At 37.8% G+C, this 21,024-nt stretch overlaps 1 protein-coding gene across 1 annotated transcript in view; it reads left to right on the top strand.

Moving 5' to 3' along the window:
- ARID1B (AT-rich interaction domain 1B) overlaps window positions 1–21,024 on the top strand; it is a 407,354-nt gene that overhangs the window by 124,588 nt on the left and 261,742 nt on the right. Inside the window, 1 exon segment of the mRNA XM_036872227.1 lies at window positions 2,015–2,143. Within this exon segment, the coding sequence (XP_036728122.1) occupies window positions 2,015–2,143 (129 nt within the window).

Raw genomic sequence — 21,024 nt, 5'->3', positions numbered from 1 at the left:
AGGACAGCAAGTAGGTTTTTAATTGTGGAAGACAGTGATGAAATCTCCCAAGCAGATGCTTTTGATGGTTCCCCCTCTGACGTTTGCTCTGTTCTGCAGATTGTTGCTATGGATCCATTGAAGATTTGCTTACACTCCCACCCGTCCTACCTGCCTCCCCTGCATCCGACTTGCTTCCCCACTTTTCGGAGTTGGAATAGATAGTAAAAGAATCTAGTAAGTTCATGGCTGCTCTAGTGTTAGGAGACTCCTGCAATATGTCCTCTTGTTGTCTTGCTTAGAAAATAGAACCCCCCCCTCCCACTTCCATATTGTGTGTAAGGGTTTCTGTAAACCAGAAAGTCTACATATTAAAGTGCAATTCACAGGGGAGTTGCTGGCTGTGTTGACTGAGCTTTACAGTCATTTTAACACTGGCAAAGTGTTATCCTAACTGCTTCAAATCAAACTGCAAAGATGCTTGTGTGAAATGCAGTATTAGATATCAAATCAAACATATGGGTGTTGAACGGAAGGGTATGTGTTGTGGTAGTATATGGTATTCTAGCATGTGGAGTTGTATTTTATGGAAATTCTTTGGCTTGGCTTATGTCAGGGACATACATTCATTATGAGATATCAAGCTGTAAAATAAATAAAAGCAAAGAATTCAACTGTGCTGTTGAATGGTTTTCAATACAAACTTGTCTGTTCTACTAGCTTAGGGTCTGCGAAATGAGAGGCATTTGTAAGCCATCGTGGCCAAATGTTTTGTCAGCGTTGCTGGCAGCTTGAAAATAATCTAGATCGGGTCAAAAGGAATATGAACTTTAGCTTTCTGCATTTTTTTCCCTTTACTTCATTGAATATGTTGCCAATTACTGTGCTAATTGATCTTAGAGGCAAAGTGTTTAATATTTTCCTCCTCACTCTTTTTTTCCTCATTCAGTATTCTATAGTCAATTTGTTTTTTAAGTGTATACGTGGGACTGATGACTGAATTCTTGAGTATGTGTGCTTGTGGGGATCAAGTTCTTGGAGTTCTCAAATGGACCATATTGTGGTATTAACAGTGCCTTCACCATTCTCCTTCCAGGAGTGCTTTTTGCCGTCCTGATATCTTGTTTTTCTTTTCCTCTCCTGTTCTTTCTCTCAATTAGGAAAAAAAAAAAATGTCAATAGATTTCTCACTTGAAAGAACATCAGAAAACGTCATCAGTGGTGTATTTATTGAATGAGGAAGGACTTTTCTTTGAACAATGATTTCAAGATGTTTTAGGCTCATGTAAATTAGAAATGGAGAAGACTGACTTCAGGTCATTTTGTCTGTAACTCGGGTATTGGTAGCACAGTACACTTTGCTTTATATCAGTAACGGTTTTATCAACTAGGAAAATACTATCCTTGTATAGCTATGAATATCTTTCCATCAAGAACTCATATTGATAGTTATATTGTTTGATATACATAGTATTGTTTTCTAAATGGGTTTCATTTTATTATAAAGCAACGTTGTTTCTTTTTAGCCAAAATAGTATCAGGTAATGGAATTGCTGCTGTAACTGGTATCTGCTAAAATGTAATTGAGGCATTCTGACCTTAGTTGAAACAAACATGTCCCCAAACCACAAGCATCCGACAAAGTATTAGTGAGCTGGGACTGGAGTTCATTTTCATCTGAGTGTTGCATGAGAATGGATTAGCATAATGCTGCTTTGACTTTCCAGCAGAAACAATTTTTTGACGTCAGTATTAGGAACTCCCCCCGACCCCGCCACTGGATTTTTGTGAAATTATCAATTTTTGATGTCTGATAATTTAACTCTGCTTCAAAAAATACTTTGTCTTTTGTCTTCATTGATAGTATGTGAGTAGAAGGCAGTATGCCAATTTATCTAATGGAGAGAATATTAAAAATATCGAATTCAATTGCTTAGCAAAGAACCCACTTCCTGTTGCTGAATTGAAACCATATTTGATTTCGCTGAATGGCACGTCTTGACTTTCTCACTTGCCCTGCTTGACTTCGTGACAGGTGCCGCCTCAGTATGGCCAGCCAGGTGTGAGCGGTTACTGCCAGCAGGGCCAGCAGCCTTACTACAGCCAGCAGCCGCAGGCGCAGTATCTGCCGTCCCAGCCGCAGCAGAGGTACCAGCCGCAGCAGGTGAGCACAGCCCTGGTCCCCAGGCCTCTGTTCTGAGATGTCTTCCTGGCCCATTTAAAACATTTCTGTTCTCAGTGGGAAAAATGGAAGTTTTGAGAAAATGCAGAACTATAACCTAAACTCTTTGTTTACAAATGGATGTTTGAGATTGAACGGTGGGAAGAATGACTAGTTTAATAGCTTCTTACATTACTCGTTAGTGACAGCAGAAAATGTCAGTCACTTCATGTTCTTTGTCATTTGTGTTCTGAATCGTTCCAGAAAGTACTCTGTCACTTCGTTGAGGCTTATTCGGGAAAATGGTTTTATCGATCATTTAATCTTTCTAGTTGGCACATACATGGTGTTTTTATGTTGAGCCTTCTTTTGATTTGTTTTTGTTTTAATGGTAAGTGCTACTGGGTGAAAACATTGTTGCCTTTGGCAGTGTTATTCTTCCTAAACTAGCTTATAGACAGATAATCACTTCAATTACAATGTATCAAAATACTAAAGGGAATCATGTACCTTTAAGTATGTTAAACACTTTCTAGTTAAATTAGCCTCATTAAATACTCTTTTAGGTTATTGGACTATGTATTTCAGCTTACATGATTTGTAGGAAAATAGTACATATGCATTTGGTACAGTGATTCAGTTTCATCTTGTTTTAGAGATTGTCGCTGAGTGATATTAAAAGGTATCATGAGCTCAGGACCTGTACTCTAAATTCAAATAGAGCTTTCATAGCACTTTAAGTCATAAGCATCAAAATGTAACTTTGCATTTTATATTTTCCTCTCTTCTTTCGTTTTTGTGGGTTGGGGGTGGTGGAGAGAGGGGAAGACAGTGACACTGACTATTCAGTTTTTAAAGTGCTACTTACACAGCTTGGAGAGATTGTTGATGCTAAGCAAAATATATAAATATATGAAGCTTAATTTTAATAAATTCAGCCGATTTCTTAAGTATTTTCTTGGGTTCTTTGGAGTCTTTTCCCATGTGACTTTTATTTGAGTTCCAAAAAGAGTTTATGACTTCAAAGAAAACATGTTAAAACAACAGCTGAGATTGAAGATCTGTAGAATCTTGTTTTTTGCATATATGTTTTCAAAATTTTGGTTATATAAAGCAACTTATAGAGGTAGGAATGTACATTACTTCAAAGTTATTTAGTCTGGGCTTTTATTAAAATGTGGGAAAATTAAATAACCTTTCAATACCATTTCTTTTTAAGTGAGAGAGACTGGTATCTGGGTTTATGATATATAAAGTTACAGGCTTTTTCATGAGCTTTCAGAGCCTTATTGAACTTCTCTGTAGACAGAATGTTTTGTCATGTCATCAGAGTTTAAGAAGGACTCAATAGAGAGATTATGTTACTCATTTTCCTTCAGTGAGCTAAAATGAATCTCTGATTGTAAAACCAATTTGATTAAGGATTCTGAGTGCCTGTCATTTCCTTCAAGACCAAGTTCAAAATTTACTTCCTTTATGAAGCATTCACTGATGACTTCTTCCACATGGCAATTAGTTATTAATATCCTTCATATTTAAATATTTAAAGCATACTACAGGTAAAATCTTATTTTAATGAATACTATTTTAATGTGCTTAGTTTAGGTCTATTTTATGCTTTGAACGATACTGCTGTTATTTTATTGACTTGAATACAATAAATTATATGGCAGGAAATACTATATAAAAATGATTCCTTAATGTAAATGCTGTCATTTTTTGTATATTCTGAGGAAAAACAAATATTTCTCAAAGTATATTGGAAATTTTTTCTTGTTTTCATACTCGCTAACTATAGAATGTCTAAATATTTTTTAAGTTCCAGTAAACTCTTCTGGGACAAAGAAGTGGAAATCAGAGACATTTAGGTAGCCTGAGACATTTAGGTAGCCTAATTAGAGGGTCTGGTTTGACAGGAACAGTTTTAGTTTTTAGGGAGTTTGATGTTCAGATAGATTTGTAAAGTTTATCTAGGAAATGAGATCTAGCATTTTAGATATAGTTAGCACCTCCAAAACCAGAAAAATCCCCCCAAATCTATCCCAAAACAAAGTAAAAATAACCACTAGAATATTTTCAAAATCAAGCCAAATTTTAATAAGAATTTATAATACTGAATTCACATACATTTAAAAAACAAAGGAGCTCAACTGTATTTAATATAAGAAGCCAGTGTTTCGTAACAGACAGAACATTCCTTCCTATAGACTTTGCTTTTGTTCCCAGATATAGCATACACAGTCTGTTGATTTTTGTATTAGGAGATAATCAGCAAGTATAACGTTGTGTCTTTTGTTAATGTGATTGATACAAAAGGTAATTTTAGCGTTCCATTAAGATACCTCACTTTGTATCTTTAACATTTTTTAATGTGTAATGTTTTGGATAATCAATACATTCATATGTTTCAAAAATTAAAAAGTACGAGGAAAGGATACAGATTCCATTCTCCACAATAGTTCCTCTTGCCTAGCTCACCACCCACCTCACCCTTTGCTGGATAACCACTTCATTAGTTTATTGTATGTTTCTTTATATAAAGAAGCAAAATACCATATTTTAATTGTTGGCTCTATTTTTACATAAATGTTGGTACACTGTAACATACCGTAAACATTCTTCTGTCCTCTGTCATTCCCCTTTCCCTACCCACTTAAATATATTTTCTGTGCTTCTTTCCAAAGGAGTACATAAAGCAATCCTCCATTCTTTTTTATAGCTTCATTCCATTTTATGGACATATCATAATGTATTTAACCAGTTCTCTTTTGATGGGCATTTAGATTATTTTTAGTTATTTGCAATTCAAACAATACTGCCATGATGCTCTGTATATGTGTCATTTCATAAATGTCCAAGTGTATCTGTAGGATAAATTCCTGGCTGTGTCAGTGGGTATATGCAGTTGTAATTCTGGTAAATATTGCTAGATTGTTCCTCTTAGGGGTTGTGCCAGTTTATACTCCCACCATTGATGTGTGAGAGTACCTACCATGTGCCAGTAGCATTGTTTTAAGAAGCTTCTGGAGTTTTACCAATCTGATAATGTAGTTTTAATTTACATTTTTCTTGTTATGAGTGATTTTGAACATCTTATATATTTAAAAATGTTTACGTTTCCTTTTTTCCTGGACTGTCAATTCATATCTTTTTATCTTGAATTTTTCTATTCAGTTGTTTGTCTCTTAAAAATTGATTTATATAATAAAAACTAGGTATATTAGGGAGACTAGACCTCTGTCCACGATATGAATTACTCACTTCCCATCTTATCATTTGTCTTTTGACATTAATTGTGGTACCTTTTTTTGTCATGCAGAAGGGCTTTTTGAATTTAAAAAAATGTTTATGTAGTCAGAATTAGCAGTCTTTTCTTTTATGATATCTGGATTTTATTTTTAGTGAGATTATGAGCCTTCCATACTCTGAAGTTACAAAGGAACTGTCCCCTGTTATTTTGTAGTATTTTCATAGAGTGATTTCTACATTTCACTTATCCTAATCTATGGAGAGAGGTATGATCCAACATAATTTATTTTTCTCTAGATGACCACTTGGTTAAGTAACTTTTCTTGTATTAGGTCTTGCCAGAGACCTAGCCTATTGGTTAGGATAAAGATATTTTATTTTAAGGAATTGACTCCGTTATGGAAGCTGGAAAGTCCAAAATCTGGTGTGGACCAGCAGGCTGACACCCAGGAGAGCTGATGGCGAAGATGAAGCCTGAAGGCAGTCTGCTGGAGAACTCCCTCTTGCTTGGGGGGCTGGTCTTTTTGTTCTATTTCGGCCTTCAACTGATTGGATGAGGCCCACCCACATTATGGAGGGTAATCTACTTTACTCAAGGTCACTGATTTAAATGTTAATTTCATCCCCAAATACTCTCCAACTTGACACATAAAATTAACCATTACTGTTATCTTTCCTTTTAAACTTTTAAAATTTTCCTTTAGGTACAGTGTTTGAGGTTATTCTGGGACTTTTATTCTTTTCCATTGGTCCTCTGTTAGTGCACCAGTACTGTACTGTTTTTCTCATTTTTTGATATCTGGTAGGGTTAATACATCTTCATTACTCTTTTCAGAGCTCTCTTGGCAATTTGTGTTTGCTTATTTTTCATATAAACTTTTCATTTCTTACCATGCTTTTTCCTAAGAATTTTGTCTTTTTTGTTGTTATTATAATGGGATTTTTTTTTCATTGTACCTCTTTTGTTTTATGTGAAATAGGTGATACTTATAAAATAATAAGAGTTAAAAAAAAAGTACCTCATTTGAACAATTAACAACACACTTGTAGTAAAACGAGCTGGGTTTACTTGGCTTGGGTTGCTACGGGCCAGGGAGAGCACGCTCCTGGAGCCTCATGGAAGGTGTGGAGTTGGGAGGTTTATAGGGTTGGGGTGTGTGCTGGATGGTTCTAAGAGGTATTAGGGGAGTGAGGGTCAGTCTGGACTGGCTACGTTAAAGAAGCTGTGAGCATTTGGTGATTAGGTGTCTTAATTTTGAGCCATGAGGCAAGACTTAAGGGTGTCCGTGCTTTGTCATTGGTAAAGAAGCACCAGTCACTTAGAGAAAGACAATGTTAGTAAGAAGAGGCAGATGTTTAGTCATTTTTGTTGTCAAAAAGCGGCCTTGTCCAAATCTGCTTTCAGCACTGCTTATGTGCTATGGGTGGTGCACTGGTCTGCTTGTTCTCAGGGCTGATTTTCCTTTTCTTCTCACATTCCTACCCCACTGTCCCTCCTCTTCCTGAATGACTTCTCTCTCCATTTCTTCATTTGTTTAGATAATTTTAAATTTCTTTTATAATATTCTTCAAAAAGAACTGTTATACTTTTTGGTTAGAATTATTCCTATATACCTTATATTTTTGTTGGTATTGTAAACATAGATTTTATATTTTTATTACATTACATTTTCTCATTGTTTCAGGTATATACAAATATAATGAACTTGGTGTATTAAATTTTATTGTACATTGACCCTTTTAAGTTCTTGTGAATTCTACTAACTCTAATCATTTATAGATTCTCTTAGGTTTTCCAAATTTTTTTTTTAATTGCTTAAAAAAAAACACTCCCATCTCCCCTTCTTTTGAACTTCTTCAGACAGCTTCTTCAATGCGTTATTTGAAAGGACTGTCTGTTTTTGTGTTATCTCTGATTTAAAAGAAGGCTTTCAGCATTTCATCATTAAATATAATGTTTACTCTTTCTTTCTTGTCTTTTCTTTGTAGCTGCCCATTGTCGGATAAGGAAGTTCCCTTCTTTTTCTAGTTTGCTAAGAATTTATCATGAATGGATGCTGAATTTTATCTTATGTGTTATTTTTGTGTGTCTTTTGGGATGATCACTTTGTTTTTCCTCTTATAATCTGTTATTGGGGTATATTACATTTTTTTTAAGTATTATGCCAAACACGCATTCTAGAATAAACCTAGCCTCGTGATATATTCTCTTTTTGCACATCACTGAATTCAGTTTGCTGACATTTATTTAGGTTTCTTGAATCACTGTTCATAAAAGGGATCGGACTGTAATTATCCTCGTGTGGTTTTGGTATCTGTATTATGAAGTTTTGCAGAATGAATTAGACACTAGTCCCCGCCCCCCCCCACCCCCACCCCCCCCACTTTTTTTTATTTTTGGCCACACTGCTGCGTGACTTGCGGAATCTCAGTTCCCCCACCAGGGACTGAACCCAGGCCACGGCAGTGAAAGCCCAGGATCCTAACCATTAGGCCACCAGGGAACTCCCATACTAGTCCCTTTTTAAACTTACTGGAAGACTTTCTATTAAAGTTTGGAATTACCTGCTTTTGGAGTGTTTGGTAGAAGCATCTGTAAAGTCATAAAGGACTGTGTAGCCCTTGATGTTTTAGCTTTTGTCCCATTCCTGATTTTTGACTTTTGATCTTATTTCTTTTGTGAATATAGGCATATCAAGTTATCGAATTCTTCTTGAGTCAGCTTTTTACTTATATATATTCCTATATACGTATCCATTTCATCAAGGTTTTCAAGTTTATTAACCTGAAGTTCATAATAGTCTTTATTTCTTTAATTTTTATAACATCCAGAGTTAAGCATTTTAATTAATAATGTTATTCCTTCTTTTATTGATTAATGTTGCCAGTGGTTTGTCTTCCCAAAACAAGTTTGGTCACTGTCCTCATTATTACATGTTCTTTTTTATAAGTTTAATTAAATTCTGTTCTTACTTTGATTATATCTTGCTTTTTGTCTGATAAAGCCAAATAAATATAAGACTAAAAAATTTCCTCCTAAGTACTACTTTGGCTAAATCTCTCAAATTTTGATATGCATTATTTTTGTTCTCTTTTAGTTCTAAGAATTTTCTTACTTCCCTTCATTCATTTTTTTAAAGACAGTTTTATTGAGGCTTGGGTTTGTGATCCGTTCCCTCAGAAGGATTGGTGTATGCTTTTGCTAGTTGCTTGTGGGCACTAGTCATCAGGAGTCATATTTCATATTTTAGTTTGTAAAGTTTTATTATTTAGAAAGTTCTTAATAGGCTGACAAACAGGATGATAGAATGAGCATTCACATGCCACCATAAGTTCTTTTCATTTACTAACCTGGCCATATTCGGATATCCCCAGTTGTCATCAGAATGCCTTGTTTACAGTTCATTTGTTTCAAGCAGAATTCAAACAAGGTTACTACATTGATTTGGTCCTTAAGTCTTTTTATCTGGAACAGTTCTCTTTTACCCCACCCCCATTCATGCCTTTGGCATATTGAAAAAACTGAGTCAGTTGTCCTATGAAATGGCTTTGTCTGATTGTTTTCCCTTGATGTGGCTTAATTTGTTCATCTAGCCCCTCTATTTCCTGTAAATTGCAAGTTAGATCCAAAGGCTTGAAGTTAAACATTTTTGTTTGTGATTGTTGTAAATCATGTCCCCAGCGTTTAGGTCACTGCTTCTGTTTAGTGGAGGGGTCCGTGACCCTCCCTTTGAGTGAAGAAGCCTCCAAATGGTTCCAGCCCCAGGCCGTCTGGTGACCATCAGCTGTCTTCCAGCTGAGGCTGTAGAGACATTGTGATGAAGATAGGCTTTCCCTTTTGTACTCTGTCCGAATTCCTCACCCACAGAATCTGTGAGCATAATACATGCTGGTGGCTTTAGGCCACTAAGTTTGGGGTGGCTTGTTACACATCACTACTGACTGACGTGGTTTGTATACTTCATAGGTGATGAAGTGAGGGTGTTACATCAGGATGTTAACATCCTAATATTTCGTTGTCCTACAACAAGTGGTATTAAGATTGATCAGTGGGTTCAGGTCATACGGCCTCTGGGACCATTTTAAATAGAATTCTCTTCTTGAGGTTTTACAGAGCACACCATTAAGTGTTAATTTTGACCAGAAACTCTGGTGATGGTTAGCCTGTGGTTGCTAATTCTCAAAGGAGTCATTTCTTAATTCCTCCCACCTCTCAGTATCAAGTTCAAGACAGGTATTTTTCCTTTCTCTTTAGCGAGTTTTCATGCTCTTAAATGATGGATATAGCCCTTCTTAGTCCCTAATTTATTTGAGAGGTATTGTCTCATATTTTACTCCCTTTTGGTAGGCCCTAGATTCCTCCTTTCCCCTGTTCCCTGTATAGTCATCAAATGGAAAGTTAAAACCCATAACAGAAGTCAGTTTCTATTGCTCTCTTACTTTCCATGTTCTTGGTTTACTTTCTGTGTTCTTCGTTTCAGTCACATTCACGCCAAGTTTGTGATCCATTTAAAAAGTCATGTTATCAAGTATTTTAGATATTTCAATTATAGGCACTTAGAGTATCCAATCTGCCATACTCCTGGAACTGGTACTGTCTTCTATTTTCTAGTTGTTTATTTGATATATTTTATACAGTTTAAAACTATATAAACGTGTAATATAATAGATAATTTAGAACATACAGTACATTCCTATTTTATAATGAAACTTTTTAAAAATAAATTTATTTGTTTATTTGTTTATATTTTTGGCCGTGTTGGGTCTTCATTGCTGCGCGCGGGCTTTCTCTAGTTGCGGCGAGAGGGGGCTACTCTTCGTTGCAGTGTGTGGGCTTCTCATTGCAGTGGCTTCTCTTTGTTGTGGAGCACGGGCTCTAGGCACGCAGGCTTCAGTAGCTGTGGCACGCGGGCTCAGTAGTTGTGGCTCATGGTCTCTAGAACACAGGCTCAGTAGTTGTGGCGCATGGGCTTAGTTGCTCCACGGCATGTGGGATCTTCCCGGACCAGGACTCAAACCCGTGTCTCCTGCATTGGCAGGCGGATTCTTAACCACTGCACCACCAGGGAAGTCCCTATAATGAAACTTTTCTACTGCCTCCTTTATTCTTTTGAAATAAATTCATAGATAATATGTTACCTACACAAAATTCATTGATACTGTATGTTACTACACAAAATTTTAAACAATTCTTAATAATGCACTAACTGTACATGGAAAAGTGAAAGGAAAGTGGTATATAATAAAATATTGTATATTTAACTAAATAAATGCTCAGGCATGACTCCATTAAAGGCTTGTGAAACGAATGCTTGCGTGCATATATGGGATCAGTGTGGGCCTGACAGCTACCCAGTGAGGCTGAGGCAGGAGTGTGGTATCAGCCTCTCAGATGTCTTAGGCAGGGTTGTCAGTGCAGATGTCATCTTTTAAGATGATGAGCAGCTCTTGGTCAGAGTCCGACCAAAACAAAATACAGTCTTCCCTCAGTATACATGGTAGTTTTATTCCTAGAAAATTCAGTATATTAATAAAGTTGTTTTAACAATACTTTGTTCTTACATGCAGAATGGAGTTGGGTTCTAGGCTTAGACAAATAGTTAGCTTTTTGTTTGTTTTTAAATCTAAATGAATGCTGGGACTTGTGAAATGAATGTGCGATGTGGTATGATGATCTGTTGGATCAATCTCTTATGCATCATAGGACAATCTAGCATTCCTACCTTACACCCTTAAATTTCATTGCATTTCCTTATCCTTGTGACAACTGACTGCCCCCTTGAAATCTTATCAATATGAATAACTTAGGCTTCCTTATTTTTTTCTGAAATAAAATTCATACTTAATGAGTTACCTATATACGAAGTCTCAAACATCAGTATAATGCCATAAATGTAATGGAAAGGACAGAAAGTTTATAATAAAATATTGCCCAGATGTGTCTACATTAGAACACTTGTGAAATAGTCAGAGGCTTGCATCTGTGTGTGTAATAACAGTGAATTCCACTGGTACAAATGAGAGTGATAGAGTTACATTGTATGAACAGCTCAAAATTGTGAACAGCGTTTGAATCCATGCGATTTATTACCATATAACAGCAATTATATACAATGAAAATATTGAACATTTTAAATAACATGCTCACAGAATTGTTTAACAGAAAAAGTAAGGTACCCCAAAGTGTGGAGATATCCTAAGTTTGTAAATAAAGTGTACACACACACACACACACACACAGTAAAAATCAGTAAGTAACAATAGGCCTGGTTTATTCTTCCTATTGTAAACCGAGAGATTAACTAATACAACAGGGAAATGAACTGTCCAGTCACCAAACATTTTATTTACTCAACATGCTGACATTTCCTTCTTTTAAAAGGTGTTAATTTAAAAATTCTTTTAAAATTAATTCTTGTTTTAAAAAAAAAAAGCTATTTGAAGAGGTTGCTTCCATTTGGAAGCATTTTTGTATCCTAGCTTACTTGCTCAAACTCCTTCACCTGAGATTTAATAATTCGGTACAGTAGAGAAAACCTCCCTTAATGCCGTAAGTTTTCATTGTTTTATTTTTTGTTTTAAAGTTTCCATTTTGTCATTCTTGGGTCACAAAGTATTATCATATGTAGGTTTGTTTCCTGGTTCACTGTAATGAGAGCAAACTCTCGTTACCTTCCTCTCCTCCTTGCACCTATAGACTCGTCGTCTTTTTCCTTTTACCTCTCAACTCCTGTCCTAGTTCAGTTCCACTCTCATGAGATGCTGGAGAAGAGATCATGTTTCTCTTGTGGCACACGTTTCTCCCAGACCTTCTGCCCACTGCTCCTAACGGAAGCAGCTGCTAGGTGTCAAGGGCAGTGTTCCAAGAATCGGGTAACCTGAAGGGAGTTGCCTGGTATGGAAACCAGACTGTCTGTCAATACCCTTTCCTTTGACATTGGTCTTGTGCTGATTCAGCTTCCCTTCCAGGACTGTGACAGTTGGCCGCCTTGCAGAACACTCTGTTTTCATGGCTTTAAACGACACTGTTGTTTCCATAGCTAGAAAAAAATCTTTCTTTCCTTAGAGAAAATTTGTAGGAGGTAACTCCATTCAAGTAAGTCTCAGTTTAAAGCGGATACATCAGGATCTTAAAACAGCAACAGCAACAACAAAACTCTAGTTTAAAGCAGTGAGAGAATTTCAGACTTTGCCTTTTTAGGTAATAGTTTTTTTCCAGCCGATAGAATTATCTCAGATTCTTGAGAGAAATATTAGGTATTATGAATGTATACTTCTCAAGGTACAACTTTTATCTTTTTAATATTTTTTTTTAACCTCAGGCTTATTGGAAAAGTTGCAGAAGACAGGAAAAGCAAAACATAAACTACTTATTGAATCCCTTTGTGCTTGGGAATGTTCTATATGCTGGGAATCCAGTGATTAATAAGACATTGTGTCTGAAGTGAGGGAATTCCCAGTTGAATAGAAGGGTCAACATGGGCAGATGACAGTACAGTAGGAGAGTTGTGTTTTCAAGCTATGACTAGATACTAGTAAAAGTGTCCCAGAGGAGGTCTTGAAGAATGAGTAAGAGTTTGCTGGTGAGAGAAGAAAATGATCTTGGGGGAGGACTAACTCTTTGTTAGTGAGAACAGAGGTAATGCCCAGCCCTGAATGATACTGAACTAGACTCTAAGTTTGGTTCAATAGTCAGGGTCATTTAGAAGGAACATATTAATTATGCTTGGAAATGGTGAATTTCATTGCTTTTCCTCAATGATTAAGAATGAAGTAAAAGGTTATTTTTCAATAATTTTTTAAAGCAGAAAATAGTTCTAGCTCAGCAGTTCACTTGTAACAGTGGATCGCTCAATAGTTAAGCCAACTGGAAGTCTAAGTCTGTTTACATGTGCGTTGGTAGAAACAAGTGTTTAAATTATATTTTCTAAAATACCACTTTATTTGGACATCTTTGTGGACAGAATTTTTCAAAAGGAGATGCAGTAAACAAAGTATTTGGAAAATGGGCATCATTTTGAAAGGAAGGTGATAGCATTGGAAATGAGGGTAAAATACTTCAGAATTAATAACTTGCCACTGAAGTCTCTGAAGGAGTTCAGATGTTACATTAAGTGTATTGACGGTGGTACATTGTGGCACGGACATTTCTTTATTGTTATTGTTAATTATTTATTCTAATCTTTGTTTCTTATTATTTATATAACAGAATGTTAATTTATAAGCCACTCGTATTCTGCAGCTTTTGGAGGAAATTCGGCATAGAAGGCCTGTGTTAAGTTACTGAAGTGCTCATATCATTTGCTTTATAAGATTCTGTTGTCAGAGCAGACAAGGACATTTATAGTTTGCTGCCATTAATTGCCCAGCATTTAGATATTAACACAGGAGTCTGTTAATTAACTTGATAATAAAAACTTTTGGAATGTCAGTTGATAAAAGGTATTATTTGTTTTAAAGGAGATTGCTAGTGAAGCCTGAGGTTTCCTTTGCATTTGACTCTCTTTCCTTCTTGCTGACCAGGCTTGCAGTTGTCTTAGGCTTTGAACCAGGGCTGGGGATTTCCTTTCATGTTTAAAGAGCTTGTGAGCATCTGAGGAGAAAACATTTAAGTTGCTTTCAGGTCTGAGCAAGGCCCACTCCTAGACTGATTTCTGCTTGTTCGCTTGGGTAACCAACCACGTAACTGCTTCTAGACTTGGGTTGGAGACGCTCCTGGGAGCTCACGTGGTGCTCAGGGCCTGCTTGGCAAGGCTCTTGGCTGGGGGGGGGAGGGTAGGGGTCAAAGGTTAGGAGGACAGGAATGAGAAAGTGGCAGCTTTTCCTCTCCTACTTTTTTCTCCCTTGGGAGACAGAGCAGTATATTAAAAATGCAGCACTAATTTTGAATATACTATAGATGTTAATTTGCTGCCGTAAAAGTTTCAGTTCATGTAGAATGGTCATTTCCGTGTGTATATTTGTGTGTGTGTTTTGTTTTCGTTCTTGTTATTCCTGAAAGCTTCTGAAATAAGCAAATAGAAAAAACTACCGGAGAATGAAGAAAAACTTTTTGATAATGTTAAAATTTGATATGAATGGTTTGTTTTTAATTGCTATAAAAATCAGGGTGGTCCTATGCAACTATGCCTGCCTGGGTCTTTGCTTTTATTTTATTAAAAGTGGAGAAAAGGAGGAGAAAAGTCTCACATCTTGCACAGATTGTTTTCCAGTAATAAAGCATTTTTGGCTCTCTGATGGAAAACTTTCAGTAGTTATTCTTTTTATGTTTTGGCTTGTAACTGGGACTCTTAACTGCATTGGATTATAATTTGATAATGCTGTTCATATTCATGTTCAGAATATTTTTAAAATTGTTTTTTTTCCTTTCAAGTCCCAGAATTAAAGGGAAACGAAGCCAGGAAGTGAGGAATTATATAGCAATAACAAGACTTTCAGTACTTAATTTACTTTTGGGAAGGTGATGGAAGCTTCCCCCTGAGGAGAGGGAAGCCCCAGACAGGCCTGGGGTGTGCGTGCAGCCTGGTTCCGGGTCAGGCCGTGCTCCAGCCTGTCTCGCAGGCCGCTTGTCAGAGTGACGGGCCTCCTTAGAAACGTGCAGAAGATCACATCAGCTGGCTGCGGCTGTCTGCTGTGGTGACAGAAGAGGAAAACCTTGCACCGTTTAAGATAACGTTTCATGAAAAGCTGAAGAAAAATCTCCAACACAAGAGCAGGATTTGATCTAAAAATCATTTAAGCTCCACACCATTCCCTGTTTCTAACGTGGCTGTAATAGTGGGTGAGCTTTTTTAAGTTTTTTTTCCTCACTTTTTTCTTTCCCCTCTCCCGCATCTCCATCTCCGTCTCCAGTAGAGATGGAACCATGGGATTGAACTGGATGCCCGGACACTTGGGTACACTCGGGACTAGTCCTCTAGCTCTTCATCCTAGTTGCCCAGACTCAGCGAGCAGGTGGAGGAGGAAACCTCTCCTCTGTAGAGGGGGATATCGTGAGGAACTGGCACTCACACCTCATGTGGTTCTCTTCGTACCCCTTCAACTTTCTCTCTTCTCTGACGCCCCATTGGGATTGAGGGATGAAGTTGAGGATAGAATAGGTTATGCAGTTAGAAGCATCATCGAGGCTCATAATATTTATTCATACAATTCTCTTTCTTTGATATTTAAATTCTGACACTAGGGAGATTGAGGAATTTTTATTTTTCCTGGACTGTTTTTTGCTACTCTCAGCTGTCTTCCTTTGTCTTTAAATGCTCATTTCAATTTGTTGAAGTATAGAAAATAAAGTAAAACATAACTTACATATATAACATTAAAATTCTTCCTTCATCAATTTCTTTGATTTTTAAAAATTCTTAGAGTAACAAGCTCTATGTATATGTATTCCAGAAGATGATTATCTGCAGATGTTTGAAACATAGGGTTACTTTTTAGAATTGCATTGCTAGTGTGGGCAGTGACCACCTTTTTTCCTGGAAGGATAGCAGAACCAGCTCCAGTTCACTGACTGATTTTCCTTAGACTGCTAGACTTTGGGGAGAGGAGTGGATGCACGTCTCTTTGCATTAGCCTTGGGAGGTGAAGGAAAGATAGAGATCGAAGTAGGGTAAGGTGAAGCCATTGGATAAGTGTACGGCTGTGGTTTCCCAAAAAGAAAAAAAAGGGATTGCATCAGAATCACCTGGAGTGTTTGCTCAAGTAAGTTCTCTTACTCCAAAACTGTTTGGGGGGGTGGGGAGTACCTGGGGATCTGCATTTAACTCCAACCGGCAATTCTGATGCCCTCCAAAGTTTGAGAGGCACTGGAGAGCAGAAATACTAACCAGTGCTTTCCAATCTTGTACTCTAGCGTGGCGGATGGATGTCACCTCATATATTATGTTAACAATGACCCTCAGAGGTCATACAGCAAGTTATGCCTGAATGTGGTGGGGCTTGGTTTTGATCCCAACTCTGTTTTATTTTATTTTATTTATGTTTTATTGAAGTATAGTTGAATTCCAGTGTGTTAATTACTGCTGTACAGCAAAGTGACTCAGTTATACAAATATATACATTCTTTTTCATATTCTTTTCCATTATGGCTTATCACAGGATGTTGAATATAGTTCCCTTGGGTTTACTGTCTTCTTTATTGTTGTTTACAGTAGAGATGCATTTTGTTTCAGAGATAGGCTGATATTCAGGCCTTAAGGCCGCTGATACGGGCCTTTGCAGTTGTTAACCCAGGGTTTTTCCAATTTTAGTGAGCACTAGAATCTCCTGGAAGGCCTGTTAAAACACACATTGTTGAACTGTACACCCAGAGTTTCTGACTCTGTAGTTTGGACTTTGGGTGAGTTTCTCAACCTCTGTGCCTCAGTTTCTTCATCTGAAAATAGTACTTATTTCGTGGAGTTGATGTCGAGACCATAAGCGTTTATTCAGTGAGTAAAGTACTCTCAAGAGTGCCTGGTGAAGAGTAAATGTTACATAATTGTTAGCTGCTGCTGTCAGCAACATTGCGGTCACAGGATGAAGTCCCAGTGGTTCAGTGAAAATTTTGATTCTTATTCTTAAATGTGGTTGTAGATAATGTAAGTAACAATAGCTGACATTTATTGAACATTTAAATGTGTCAAGCACAGTGCTCATTGCTTAGTCCCTCCTTTAATCATTAATATAACTTTTAGAGATAAGTTCCTGTATCTTGTTTTTATGGATGAGGAAATTCTTTAAGTGATAAGTTACAGAGCTGGGTTTTCTTTTTGCTCTGTGTATTATTATTATTATTATTATTATTATTATTACATACACTATTTTCCCCTATAAAAAGCACAGCTGAACATTTACTGTGGCTCATTTGCTTTGTGAGTTTAATAAAATTAATCTATTAAAATCTTAATTACTTTAGTCCTTAGCTCTTGAGTATCTTCATATTTCTCTTTAGTATTTTAGGAGAAGTGAAATTTAGGTAACCATGTAGCTTCCCTTGTCACTCTGGACCCCTTGTTAGTTTAGGAAGAAGTTCTTGCAAAAACCAAAATAAAATAAAGGATTTTCTTAAGTCTTGAATGCCGGAGTAGTGGCCTCCAGGGTCCTAACTTGATTAACCTAGGAGAGGCAGCTGCTATTGCTGGTGGGCCTCTCTCATCTCCAGTCCTCTCATGGTTTCTCTTCACTGCAGGCGTAGGGGCAGCTGCAGCCTCAGGTGTACTGGTAAGTCCTGTGTCATAGTGACATTCTTGTTGATGGCAGGCTACAGTGGTAGCGAGGGGTCTATTATCAATATTAATGAGACTCATCAGAAAGAAAATAACAAAGTAGTTTGGATAAGCCTGTTCTTTTTCTAGAATGGTTTTTTTTTTTAATGGAAATAATTATTCCTTTCAGTTAATAGAAAATAAACAATATTCTGAATCTAGCCTTTGGACTCATCAGTATATCTAGTGTATTACAGATAAGGCTTTAATATAGAGTCTGCCTATGGAATCAGTAGCAGTAAAGAAAACCATATGAGCTTTGGTCCTGTGATTTTTTAATCTAATATAAAAGATTTTTGGAGCAAGGGTGAAGGAAGATGCAGGGGAAAGTACTGATAGAATTAAAGTGACTTACCATTATCCTGAAAGATAGCAATCGTGATATATAAAAAACCCTATTCAGCCCCTATTCTTGAAGGACCATGTGCCTAAGCTACAGAGGCACTGGGAGGGAGGGAGGGAGGGAGGCGCTGTACCCTGAACCTTCCCAGCGCCGCTCAATCTGATATAGTTTCCAGAGTAGGAAACAACTCAGGAAAATTTGTTCAGGGTTGCACAGCTAGTGAGTAGCCCAGAAGTTGGAATTTGAGCTTGGGTTGGTTTGACTCAAGTGTTTTGTGGTCTCTGGCGAGATCTGTGGCTGGAAAAGGCATCTTGGAGTCAGTGAAATTGGACACTGGGCCTTTAAGAGGCTGAGCCAAAGTAAGTGTAAGAGTGTCAGATTTAGGCAAGGAGGGCATCTTGATCAGGAGATGAGGTCCAGAAAGGGTCAGAGTCAATATAAGGAGGTTTTACCTGGGGATCTAGGGGAAAATGAAACTGGGAAGGTTAATTTGGTTAAGATTATGGAGGGATTTTTTTTTTAATGCTTTTAAGGATTTATTTTTATTTATTAATTTTTAAAATTTATTTATTTTATTTATTTTTGGCTGCGTTGGGTCTTCATTGCTGCACGCGGGCTTTCTCTAGTTGCGGCGAGCGGGGGGGCTACTCTTTGTTGCGGTGCGTGGTCTTCTCATTGCCGTGGCTTCTCTTGTTGTGGAGCACGGGCTCTAGGCGTGCGGGCTTCAGGAGTTGTGGTACATGGTCTCAGGAGTTGTGGCTCACGGGCTCCAGAGCACAGGCTCAGTAGTTGTGGAGCACGGGCTTAGTTGCTGCGCAGCATGTGGGATCTTCCCAGACCAGGGCTCGAACCCGTGTCCCCTGCATTGGCAGGCGGATTCTTAACCACTGTCCCACCAGCGAAGTCCGATTTTTTTTTTTTTTTTTTAAAGACAGTTAAGTGTTAGGATTAAATAGTACAACAAACAAAGGTAAAATGGGGAGAGGTTAAGAAACTGTGAAAGAGTAAATGGTCAATGCATAGTGGGCTTTCTTGGGAGATTGAGGATTGAAGGCAAGGGACCAATTCAGAAGTTTTGTGGTCTTGCAGGTGTAAGCCGGAGTCAGTACCACAGCCTCAGTCCCAGTTCTGGATTCCTGGATTCGTCTTTCATACCATTAACTCCATTTTACTTTAAATGGACATTTTCAGACAATGAACAGAAGTAGACAAAACTATAACGAGCCCCACACACCCATCCCTCAGCCTTCAACGATTATATGGCCAGTGTTGTTGTGTGTACACTTGCTCTTCCTTCACCCCCCCAATCCCCGCCCTCAATATTATTTTGAAGTAAATCCCAGATAGTGTATCATTTAATCTGTCAATATCTCAGTATATAGCTCTAAAAAATAAAGGGCTTAAAAAGAGAAACACAAACATAATACAGTTATCACATTTAAAGAATATTTTTTCATACCAATGATCCAGTGTTCAAATTTCCAGTAGTTTCATAAATGGATTACATGTTTCTGTTTAATTTACATTGTGGGGTAGTTTGAGTCAAGATCCAAATAAAATCCACTCTCATAATTGGTTGATACCTTTTCATCTCTATGGTTTTCCTCTGTCTTCATCTCTCCCTCTCTTCCTCTCTCCTTTCCTTTTTGCTGTTACAACTTATTTGTTGAAGAAACTAGGTCATTTTTCTAGTAGAGGTTCCCACAGTTTGAGATTTGCTGATTGATTTGCTATGGTTTAATGTATTCCTCAGCCCTTTTAAATTTCCTATAAATTGGTAGTTAGATATACAGGCTTTATCAAACTCGTTATCAGATTTTTTTTTTTTCTGCAAGAATATCTCATTGCTGTTTTGATCATTAGGAGGTAAAGGATGTCTTGATTTTTCTTGTTTTTGATGGCACCACTGATGCTCACAGTAGTCTTTTCCCTCCCTCTCAATTTTTGTTTGTTTTTTTTACTACATTCTTTTATAGTCATCTTTTTGCCTTAAGACTGCCAGTAACAAACAGCAAAATGTGTTTTGTAGCATATTGCTACCAGGCAGTGTAGCTGTTAACATGATAAATATTCTTGGACATGAGCCCAAGTTTTGTTCAGTTTTATGTTTGTCCTCATACATTTATTTTGTATTGCTGTGTCTAATTCTAAGTGTAAGCTCTTGGAAGGCATTCAGTCAGTAATTCACCAGGCTTTTGAGTACCTGTCAGTGCTCAGCGCTGGGCACCCAAGAGGAAGTAAGAGTCCAGTTCAGGAGATACACAAACAAATAGTTTAAGAATTTATAATGCTGTATTTTAAGAATACATCTGAAGTTGATGTGAGGTAGTTGTTTGGGGGAATGGAGGAGCTAATTTCTAGCAGGATCTTGAAGACAGCAATGCTTCGCAGACACAGAAGGAAGGGCATCCACCTGGACTGAGAGAGCTGCACGTGCAGACAGGTAGGTGGCCCTGTGGAAGCCTGTGAGCAGTCAAGTGCGTGAAGCTGAGGACTTGCGGTGGGCCCGGGGGAAGGCCAAGATGAAGCTGGGGTGGCAGCTGGAGGTTGTTTGATGAGCTTTTCTGTGCCAGAGCAAGGACTGTGGACCTCATTCTGTAGGCACCGCGGACGAGGCCTTTCCAGGCAGTAGCGCACCATGGCCATTTGTATTTTAGCAAGTCTGCTCTGGTGGCGTGGCGGGCAAGAGGCTGTAGTGTAAAGGAGCTGACAGCTGGAGGGAAGATGAAGGGGATGGACTTGACAGTGATTTTAGGTTTGCTCATGTGTCAGATCTATATGGATGGTGAAAGAGGTAGGGGGTGTGGAATGGCTCTGAGAAGTCCATGTGGCTGGTGATGCCCTTGACCAGGTGGCCCTTGAAGGAAGGGGATCAGATTTGAGGAGGACAGTTAAGAGAGTCGTTTCTTGACATACAAGGGACTCCTTGAGTACAAGGGACTCCTTCATAATGCAGTGAAAATATATGGGACTTGAAGTAGAGAGATTCGGGAATCATCACCATCCAGGAGTCTGCGTGGAGTCCTTGGAGGGAAAGAGAGGAACCA

Source organism: Balaenoptera musculus, chromosome 12, assembly GCF_009873245.2.
Source record: "Balaenoptera musculus isolate JJ_BM4_2016_0621 chromosome 12, mBalMus1.pri.v3, whole genome shotgun sequence".
NCBI classification, from domain to species: domain Eukaryota; kingdom Metazoa; phylum Chordata; class Mammalia; order Artiodactyla; family Balaenopteridae; genus Balaenoptera; species Balaenoptera musculus.
This window is presented reverse-complemented; position numbering and strand designations above follow the sequence as displayed.